The 11,016-nt window shown below is 41.3% G+C and overlaps 1 protein-coding gene and 1 long non-coding RNA gene across 2 annotated transcripts; one reads left to right on the top strand and one right to left on the bottom strand.

Moving 5' to 3' along the window:
• The first annotated feature begins 1,581 nt into the window (after nt 1-1,581).
• LOC115172401 (NF-kappa-B inhibitor alpha) lies at nt 1,582-4,315 on the top strand. Its single transcript, XM_029729814.1, has 6 exons — nt 1,582-1,889; nt 2,420-2,525; nt 2,709-2,922; nt 3,126-3,214; nt 3,347-3,604; nt 3,819-4,315. Exons 1-6 carry the CDS (start codon nt 1,597-1,599, stop codon nt 3,861-3,863), a joined length of 1,005 nt encoding a protein of 334 aa, XP_029585674.1. The 5' UTR covers nt 1,582-1,596; the 3' UTR covers nt 3,864-4,315.
• Nucleotides 4,316-9,616: 5,301 nt separating this feature from the next.
• LOC115172400 (uncharacterized) lies at nt 9,617-10,067 on the bottom strand. Its single transcript, XR_003871432.1, has 2 exons — nt 9,906-10,067; nt 9,617-9,793 (listed from the first exon to the last, which is right to left on the bottom strand). It is a non-coding gene; the product is annotated as an uncharacterized LOC115172400 (long non-coding RNA).
• Nucleotides 10,068-11,016: the final 949 nt, after the last annotated feature.

Here is an 11,016-nt window from a genome sequence, read left to right as displayed (position 1 = left end):
CAAAAAGTACTCCATGTGCCGGGAGTTTCCTACCACGTCTGGTTCACCCAGTCATGTGTCTCAATAGAATATCTCAAGAGAACATTCCATACAAGGCCTCTCATAATAGATCAAAAACGTGATGGCCTCCCGAACCTAGACTTTCAAGTCAGATTTAACATACGGTCTTGTGTCACAGGGAAGTAAACATGACTTCTTTCCTTTATTGTAAATCAGGTATTTTTCTGCCACATCAAATGATTAGTTGTATTGTTATACTGGTTATTGATCAAATCATGGTTCAACCATAGTCAGACGGACAGACTCAAAAGCACCATTTATATCTGGTTGTGTCTTTTGTCCTGATCTTGTCGACATTCTGATTGTGCCCACGTTTTTAGACAGGTGTAGACAATCAAAAGGAACATTGTGATCTGATTGTGAAATGTTCATCCTGCCCACCTCTGGAGGTACAGTAGTCAGACACTCAATGTGTCTGGATATCTTACAAGTGTAGACAGAACTGAACAGAGAAAACAACATTTAAATGATCATTATTCGGTTCTCTAAAATCATTGACAGGTGACACCATTGACTGATAACATAAATGCGTCTTACAATAAATATAATTTATAAAGAATAGCTGTGAAATAATTTGCATAAAGGAATGGACCAGGACATCTGGTCACAATGCAGACACAGTGGATAGATAACAGACACATTTTAATACCATATGTAGACACATTTATGGAAATGTGGGCACGATCAGAATGTAGAGTAGATCGGGACACAGGACCCATGTTAGCACCAGGTATACACAGGCCTGGAATGTCAACAAATGGGTCTTCTTTTTTCCCCCAGTTCAGTTGGGTCCTATCAGAGGTATTAGTCATGTGTTGTCAGTCTATGAAGTCAGACGAACAGTGGTTACCACTAGAGTGCGTATGTTCCTGCCAGTGTGGTCTGGTAACATGGAGAAAGTTGCTATCTTTCTGTTGCTATGATTTGAAGAGAAATGTACCTTGATGTGTGTGATTGTGTTTCATCCCCTGTGTTATGCAAATAGAAATACCCCTAGAATACCCTGTGTTGTTCAGAACCGCACAATTTGAACAGTAAAGTAAATTGGCACCCAGGATAAATAAGCAAACACAGGACTTTCTCTTAGAACTAACTGCATTACAATTAGGAAATATTATGTCTGTCATTAGACATATCATTGCAGAGGGACAAAATATATATTTTTAATAAAAACATTTGATAGGTCTACTCAGCCAATAGGCTATGATCTATTCTGCTAGTAGCCTATAATCCCTATGCATAAAATCATATTTTGTTTTCTTTTAATTAATTTCATGAGTGAATTTATTTGTTTTGTTTTTCATTTAGACTAATCTTTGCTTTTATGTAGGATTATGCAAAAAAATATCCAAGCCCCTTTGCAGTGTTCTAACATAAACCTAATCTGTTGCCACAAGTATGAAAACGCAGAACTGAGATATGTGGGGCCCAAATTTCCCCATGGAGACCGTTTGGAGTCCTGCGTTCCGCCTGGAAATCCCCCACCCTGTGTTGACTCCTCCCCCTCTGGCACTACTGACAATTTAACGCTGGTGCATGTCAAGTTCCGAATTACAACCAGCACAGCAGCCAGTGTCAACAATGGACCTTCATCGAGCTAGTATCCTCAACCACATGGATTATAACACTGATGGTCGACATTCTAAGGATAGGAAAGTGCAATCTATCAACGAAGAGCGGCTGGACAGCGGCCTTGACTCTCTCAAAGACGAGGAATATGAAGTTGTCGCCACTGAGCTCGAGCGTCTTCGTGTGGATTGTCCCTCACCGCAGAGAGACGAATGCTGCAATGAACCCTGGAAGGAACACGTTTTAGAGGACGGAGACACGTATGTTGAGATACTATAATCAAATCAATAGACATTCAAGTTTTGTTTCCAGATTTACATTAAATCGACTGTTATTTCTAGGTTATATAATAAGCTCATTTTTGTAGTCGACTAATTATAGCGCAATTATGGTTGTCTTCCTGTGTGCAAAAGTTACGTTTGCATGCAAAGTAGCTGCAATCTAAACAATGCACAATGAAGGTATTGGGGGCGAGTGATTATGGCCATTGTGGGCTTTACATAAACAAACCTTTCAGAACGGAATGTACTATGGCTGGGGGTCAAAGAAGGCGGCGCCACCACTCAGCTGGTTGGGAAAGTCCCGGGCCTCGTGCCAGAAACGCTGCAACGTGCGCCAGTGCGTCAAGCCACCACTAGTAGAAATAGCTTGAGGGAAAGGTGTGACGACTATAAAGTGCTGCCTGTTTTTCATTCTAAGTTTTAACCATATGTCATATTCATGAATCATGTTCATTTATTTTTGAGTAGTCTGAGCAGTTAATAATTCCCCCTTCTTTTCTTCTATGCAGACTTCTCCACCTTGCCATTATCCATGAAGCCAAGGACTGTGCAAGGAAGTTGATAGAGCTGTCATGCAATGAGCCTTTCCTCAATCAACAGAACTACCAGAGACAGGTACATACAGTTAAAAACCTGCACAATTACAGTAAATGCTTAGATTGAATACAAGGTGTGTGTATGAGAGAGAAAAAGAAGTAGATACACAATAAAAGGTGTGTGTGAGAGAGATCGAGAGAGGGGCAGCGAGAGACTCATAATTCCAGTACCTAACCATACCCGCCCTGCTCCCCTATACAGACTCCGCTCCATCTGGCTGTGATCACAGAGCAGGCTGAGATAGTGGAGCGTCTGCTGAAGGCTGGCTGTGACCCAATGCTAGTGGACGACAGTGGCAATACAGCCCTCCACATCGCCTGTAGGAAGGGCTCTCTCACCTGCTTCAGTGTCCTCACCCAGACCCAGGGCTGCTCTACCCAGCTCCCAGCCATCATGGCCACACCAAACTACAGTGGTAAGACACTGAAAAACATATTGTTTATTTTCTGTTACTTGTTTCAGCTGGTGGGGAAACTGTGGCCATACTGGAACTAAGCAATTACAAAAATAATGTCTAACAACAATGTTACTGTAGTAATTGCACAGGTATAAGAGAAACTTAACGTAAAGTATTACCCTGTCCTCTGACCATTGGTCTTCCTCTGCTCTCTGTTTCAGGTCAGAACTGTTTGCACCTGGTCTCTATCCATGGCTTCCTCTCGCTTGTGGAGAACCTTGTTGCTCTCGGAGCTGACATCGATGCACAGGTAGGCTATGCAGCAAGTTAGCCTTTTTTAACCCCACCCTCACAATAGTCCATTTGATTATGTCATTCACATTTCCTAAAAAGCACCCAAATGTTGTGCATTTCCCAATTTACCACTTGTTTGGCATTCCAGGAGCAGTGTAATGGCCGCAGCCCTCTCCACCTGGCTGTGGACCGACAGAACCTGGACTTGGTACGGCTCCTGGTCAGTAACGGGGCTAACGTCAACAGCCTAACCTATGGAGGTCACACACCATACCACCTGACCTACGGTCGCCAGAACGCCGCCATCCAAAGGGAACTGTATGAGCTGACGGCTCAGGAGCTGAGAGAACTGCCAGACAGTGAGTCTGAGGACAGTGAGGAAGAGGGACAGTCTGATGAGGAAGAGGTGAGTGTGACTGGACTGTAGGTGTGTGTGAGGCATCTCTACTGTGTGTGATTGCTTATGCAGCGTAGGGTTTTTCCATAATATTCTCTGGTGAAACAGCTGTGAAAACGGTTCAGCATATCTAGCTGTATGTCATGAGTGAACCTAGCAGATTGGATGTTTTAGATAATTTAACTTTGGCTCTGACTAATCCACCTTTCCTTTCCTTTCACAGGTAACATGTTGGTATGATGACATTCAATGGAATATGCACAAGTAGGAAGTAGACCAAAGAACCTGTAGAAAACAGTAGTACAGACAGGGAGAAGCTCTGCTGCCCACAGGCTCTAGCTATGGTACAGTGGCATGCCCAGCAGTGGTGCCAACCTCAGAGGTTGAGGATGGCAGAAGGCTGGGGTATACCCTAGGACTGACATAGTGATGATGGACAGTGTGAACCAATGAGAAGATGCCAAATAAACTAAATGGATGCCAATAAATAATGGTCTTTATGGCTCTCTGAAAGATACTCATTATCACAAAGCTTACATCCAACCAACGATGTAATAGCATCTGCATGTATTATATTGTAAATGGCTGTGAATACAAATACATATTTTTTTATAACTGTAAATGTATAAAGTTTGACATTACTGTAAATGTTATCCATTGCGTGTGGAAAGGTAAAGCAAGCCACAACCTCCAGTAAATTAAAACATGACATTTAACTTCGCCTTGATTTCTGGTGTTTTTCCATCAGTGTGGGAGATAGTGATGAAAAAGATTAGCTTTTTTATTTTTCAAGTACTTGAAAGTGCAGGTAACATGCCCAATGGACTATTTGGAATGTGACCATATCTCTGAGACTGAATTATTTAATTATGTTAAATCAAACAGATCCTGAAAGGTCAGTGTTCAAGACAAACACATTATTATGAAGATAAAATGGCAAATCACGAATGCCTGAACAGAATAAGGGACTGAAGTGTAAAGATGCTGGTGATCAGGCTCAGGCTTGTGAATGAGTCGCAGGCATATGATGAGCTGTAAAATATATCCATATTATTATACCCAATTTGTAAGTCGCTCTGGATAAGAGCGTCTGATAAATGACGTAAATGTAAAATTATTATTATAGCTGAGTACACTGGAATTTCCTGTAAGGGAAGGGCCAAGACCGGCAGCGTTGAAAATTCCGCTGGGGAGTCATAGTTCCCAGACATGAGGAACTTCACGGAATTCCTCACTTAGTCAGAAGAAGGGATTCTCCAATGTAATTAAGGTCATGTGATGAGGAAGATACAGTATAGCTAACTGCGTGTTTGAACAAAGTCTGCTAGAAATCTGAGACTAGTGCCAGTGTGGTTGTACAACCTAAAAACCTCACGGCATTCTACCATAGCGCTACTAGTGTTTATACTACAAAGATGAGTAATTTTGCCCCCGTCGCTCTACTTTTCAGTGGTATATTCTCAAAGAAACCTCTGCGAGTGAAGGCAAATGATTTAGTCATAGCATGCTCCCTCAAAGCCCTAAGTGAGCAGGAAACACATAGGGGCAGTCAGGCAATTCAGAAAAGAGCCCCAATGGGGGATATGAGGGAATCATATGACTCAGCATGACAAGGAGAAATGACAAAGCCTTCGGATGGAAAATCCGGACTGTCTTCATGAAGGGGAATATATATACAGTATTCAGACCCCTTCTACTTTTTTCAACATTTTGTTGTTACAGCCTAAAATGTACAAGATAATGTTTTCCCTCAATCTACACACAATACCCCATAATGACAAAGAGAAAACAGGTTTTTAGAAATGTTTGCAAATGTATTAAAAATTAAAATAAATACCTTATTTACATAAGTATTCAGAACTTTGCTATGAGACTCAAATTATTATTATTATTATATATTTTATTTCACTTTTATTTAACCAGTTAGGCCAGTTGAGAACAACTGTGACCTGGCCAAGAAAAAGCAAAGCAGTGCGACAAACACAGAGTTACACATGGGATAAACAAACGTACAGTCAAAAACACAAAGAAAAATCTATATACAGTGTGTGCAAATGTAGTACCATTAGGGAGGTAAGGCCATAAATAGGCCATAGTGGCAAAATAATTACATGTTAGCAATTAAACACTGGAGTGATAGATGTGCAGAAGATGAATGTGCAAGTAGAGATACTGGGGTGCAAAGGAGCAAAAAAATAAATAACAATATGGGGATGAGGTAGGTGGGTGGGCTATTTTCAGATGGGCTGTGTACAGGTGCAATGATCGGTAAGCTGCTCTGACAGCTGATGCTTAAAGTTAGTGAGGGAGATATAAGACTCAAGCTTCAGTGATTTTTGCAATTCGTTCCAGTCATTGGCAGCAGAGAACTGGAAGGAAAGGCGGCCAAAGGAGGAGTTGGCTTTGGGGATGACCAGTGAAATATACCTGCTGGAGGGCGTGCTACGGGTGGGTGCTGCTATGGTGACCAGTGAGCTAAGATAAGGTGGGGCTTTACCTAGCAAAGACTTATAGATGATCTGGAGCCAGTGGGTTTGGCGATGAATATGAAGCGAGGGCCAGCCAACAAGAGCATGCAGGTCGCAGTTGTGGGTAGTATATGGGGCTTTGGTGACAAAACGGATGGCACCGTGATAGACTACATCCAATTTTCTGAGTAGAGTGCTAGAGGCTATTTTGTAAATGACATTGCCGAAGTCAAGGATCGGTAGGATAGTCAGTTTTACGAGGGTATGTTTGGAAGCATGAGTGAAAGAGGCTTTGTTGCGAAATAGGAAGCCGATTCTAGATTTAATTTTGGATTGGAGATGCTTAATGTGAGTCTGGAAGGAGAGTTTACAGTCTAACCAGACACCTAGGTATTTGTAGTTGTCCATATATTCTAAGTCAGAACCATCCAGAGTAGTGATGCTAGATGGGCGAGCGGGTGCAGGCAGCGATCGGTTGAAGAGCATGCATTTAGTTTTATTTGCATTTAAGAGCAGTTGGAGGCCACGGAAGGAGTGTTGTATGGCATTGAAGCTCGTCTGGAGGTTTGTTAACACAGTGTCCAAAGAAGGGCCAGAAGTATACAGAATGGTGTCGTCTGCGTAGATTTGGGGATCTGGGGAAGGGTACCAAAGGGTACCAAAAATGTCTGCAGCATTGAAGGTCCCCAAGAACAGAGTGGCCTCCATCATTCTTAAGTGGAAGAAGTTTGGAACCACCAAAACTCTTACTAGAGCTGGCTGCCTAGCCAAACTGAGCAATCGGGGAAGAAGAGCCTTAGTCAGGGAGGTGACCAGGAACCCGATGGTCACTCTGACAGTCTCAATGTCCTTGAGTGGCCCAGCCCGAGCCCGGACTTGAACCCGATCGAACATCTTCGGAGAGATCCATCCAACCTGACAGAGCTTGAGGGGATCTGCAGAGAAGAATGGGAGAAACTCCCAAAATACAGGTGTGCTAAACTTGTAGCGTCATACCCAATAAGACTCAAGGCTGTAATCACTGGCAAAGGTGCTTCAACAAAGTACTGAGTAAAGGGTCTGAATACGTACGTAAATGTGATATTATATTTTTATTTTTAATACATTTGCAAAAAATTCTAAACCTATTTTTGATAGTTTCATTATGGGGTATTGTGTTGATTGAGGGGGTAAAAAAATATTGAATGCATTTTAGAATAAGGCTGTAACGTAACAAAATGTGGAAAAGGTAAAGGGTTCTGATTACTTTCCGAATGCACTGTATCTTACATTAGTTATCTTTTGTTGGTCTTTCGTGCCAGCTTTCAGCTACCCTCAACCCCTCCCATCTATATCTGAAGACCATCCAGTCACAGTCTTCAGCTACCCTCAACCCCTCCCATCTATATCTGAAGACCATCCAGTCACAGCCTTCAGCTACCCTCAACCCCTCCCATCTACAGTTGAAGTCGGACGTTTACTTACAGTTAGGTTAGAGTCATTAAAACTCGTTTTTCAACCACTCCACAAATTTCTTGTTAACAAACTATAGTTTTGGCAAGTCGGTTAGGACATCTACTTTGTGCATGACACAAGTAATGTTTCCAAAAATTGTTCACAGACAGATCACAATTCCAGAGGGTCAGAATTTTACATACACTAAGTTGAGTGTGCCTTTAAACAGCTTGGAAAATTCCAGAAAATGATGTCATGGCTTTAGAAGCTTCTGATAGGCTAATTGACATAATTTGAGTCAATTGGAAGTGTACCTGTGGATGTATTGCAAGGCCTACCTTCAAATTCAGTGCCTCTTTGCTTGACATCATGGGAAAATCTAAAGAAATCAGCCAAGACCTCAGAAAAAAAAATGTAAACCTCCACAAGTCTGGTTCATCCTTGGGAGCAATTTCCAAACGCCTGAAGGTACCACGTTCATCTGTACAAACAATAGTACGCAAGTATAAACACCATTGGACCATGCAGCCATCTTACCAATCAGGAAGGAGATGCGTTCTGCCTCCTAGAGATGAACGTACTTTGGTGCGAAAAGTGCAAATCAATCCCAGAACAACAGCAAAGGACCTTGTGAATATGCGGAGGAAACAGGTACAAAATTATCTATACCCACAGTAAAACGAGTCCTATATCGACATAACCTGAAAGGCCACTCAGCAAGGAAGAAACCACCGCTCCAAAACCACCATAAAAAAAGCCAAACTACGGTTTGCAACTGCACATGGGGACAAAAGATCGTACTTTTTGGAGAAATGTCCTCTGGTCTGATGAAACAAAAATAGAACTGTTTGGCCATAATGACCATCGTTATGTTTGGAGGAAAAAGGGGGAGGCTTGCAAGCCAAAGAACACCATACCAACCGTGAAGCACAGGGGTGGCAGCATCATGTTGTGGGGGTGCTTTGCTGTAGAAGGGACTGGTGCACTTCACAAAATAGATGGCATCATGAGAAAGGAAAATGATGTGGATATATTGAAGCAACATCTCAAGACATCAGTCAGGAAGTTAAAGCTTGGTTGCAAATGGGTCTTCCAAATGGACAATGACCCCAAGCATACTTCCAAAGTTGTGGCAAAATGGCTTAAGGACAACAAAGTCAAGGTATTGGAGTGGCCATCACAAAGCCCTGACCTCAATCCTATAGAACATTTGTGGGCAGAACTGAAAAAGCTTGCGCGAGCAAGGAGGCCTACAAACCTGACTCAGTCACACCAGCTCTGTCAGGAGGAATGGGCCAAAATTCACCCAACTTATTGTGGGAAGCTTGTGGAAGTTTACCTGAAACATTTGACCCAAGTTAAACAATTTAAAGGCAATGTTACCAAATACTAATTGAGTGCATGTAAACTTCTGACCCACTGGGAATGTGATGAAAGAAATAAAAGCTGAAATAAATCAATCACTCTCTCAACTATTATTCTGACATTTCACATTCTTAAAATAAAGTGGTGATCCTAACTGACCGAAGACATGGAATTTTTACTCTGATTAAATGTCAGGAATTGTGAAAAACTGAGTTGAAATGTATTTGGCTAAGGTGTATGTAAACTTCCGACTTCAACTGTATATACGCATAGATTGCATTTGGATTACTGAAAATGTGTTATTTGGGATAACTGGATTTGTTCTGACATTTGTGATTTATTATTTGTGTACTTGTTTGCCATTTTTGCTGTACTGATAGGAGCTAGGAGCAATCAATTAATTCTAATATTCTTGTGTTGTTGCATCACTAATGTATTAAGCTCGTGAGTATCTCTCATGCTTAATACTAGAGTGGCCCACAATTTATTCCAGAAGAGCTGAAACCACATGTCTGTTAGTAAGTTAATTTAACCTTTATTTAACTAGGCAAGTCAGATAAGAACAATGACAATGATTTGTTTAACACTTATGGTTACTACATGATTCCATATGTGTTATTTCATAGTTTTGATGTCTTCACTATTAGTCTAGAATGTAGAAAATAGTAGAAATAAAGAAAAACCCTGGAATGAGTATGTGTGCCAAACTTCTGACTGGTACTGTATATCTTGAAACTTCTCAGCTACACCGGTGTTTTTTTTGACAATTGTGTAACACTTACAGAAACCAAGAGGTCTCATCTCAGCACTCTGTGTGTACACCTGAGAAATGTTAGCCATCCTCTTACACAGCATATCCACTGGGATTTCATAACCGTACTTGTACTTGCAGCCTCGTAACGAGACCTCCGGACTTGGGACTTGCTGTCAGCTGAACACAAATGAATCGGTCACGATTAGTCATTATTACAAACATTAACTAATACCTTTCATAAGGTTCATTTAGTGTGTATTGGATATTTCAACATTAACACGTTTCTTACCCGTCATTCCAGAAATGACACAGCCAATGTTTTCTGTGATTCTGAATAAGTGTGTGACTGTGGATGGCATCAACAAGCTTGTCCTATGGGAGAGATTGAAGAGTACATCTGATGACTGCATATAACATCACATAGGCATATTGATAACTGAGTACTGAAATAGTCATAAAGGGTGTTCTTACTGGAATTCTGTGTGATGACAACTGCACAGTCTTGTCCTCTGATAGCTACTGAGGTAAGGCCACCTTGGTTGATTGCCTTGAATGCATATTCTGGGAAAATAAACAGAACAGGGGAAAATTATGCATCACTCCAGACTTTTGTTAAGGTGAGAGATCAACAGCTTCAAAGCTGTCACTGCATGTCATGATGAAGGCTATTCATCACATTGACGGGCTCAGACCATGAACGCACCTGTGCCAATGACAACTCATTACTGAACAGCTAGTTGCTACTAAGTTAGCCTCCTATGGCCATGGTGTAATGGTCTACTTCTGTCAAATAACTTGACAGGAATAGCTAGTTCTAAAAGTTAGCTTGCTATAGTAACTGTTTCAAACTCAGCATGAATAGTGGCAGATTTGAATTTGATCAGCTTACAACGTTAGCCAGCCAATTTAGTTAATTTCTTAACTGCTGTAGTTAGCAAACATAATCAATAAGCTAGCTGTTAGAAATCTGACAATATTAACATACTTTATCCATTCACTGACATTATAAAGCAGCTAGTTAGCATTAATATTTTTAACTGAGCCAACGTTAGCTATGGCCAGGTTAGATAACATTAGCTACCTACTATAGTTGGCTACAATAATGGCTGGGCAAGTTGGTATTTTCATTTCTTCAGAACTATCCCATACTAACCGACTTTTTTAGAGTCTGCTCTCCGGAGAGAAGATGGTAATATGTTGGTCAAATCCTGCACTCGACCCTCGGGACATTGTGTTGGTAAACAAGTAAATGTGTATAAAAGTTGCAAACTGAAAACAGAACTACTGAGGAAAAAGCATGCAAGATAATGACCCCGGAATTGGTTTAGGAACAGTAGTTGAGGTCCGGGTCAATCCAACAAACGTTGTTTTAAGACACCTCTTGGTTTACTGAATGCATT

The sequence above is a fragment of the Salmo trutta genome, chromosome 33, assembly GCF_901001165.1.
Source record: "Salmo trutta chromosome 33, fSalTru1.1, whole genome shotgun sequence".
Classification (NCBI taxonomy): domain Eukaryota; kingdom Metazoa; phylum Chordata; class Actinopteri; order Salmoniformes; family Salmonidae; genus Salmo; species Salmo trutta.
The sequence above is the reverse complement of the archived record's forward strand: the minus strand, read 5'-3'. Positions and strand labels throughout refer to the sequence as shown.

What these genes read in the sequence shown, in the direction of transcription:
- LOC115172401 (XM_029729814.1), top strand. Translation starts at nt 1,597, where the DNA reads ATGTCAAGTTCCGAATTACAACCAGCACAGCAGCCAGTGTCAACAATG. An exon ending in GTTTTAGAGGACGGAGACAC is followed by an intron (nt 1,890 to 2,419) that starts GTATGTTGAGAT and finishes TCTTCTATGCAG; the next exon opens with ACTTCTCCACCTTGCCATTA. An exon ending in GACAGTCTGATGAGGAAGAG is followed by an intron (nt 3,605 to 3,818) that starts GTGAGTGTGACT and finishes TTCCTTTCACAG; the next exon opens with GTAACATGTTGGTATGATGA.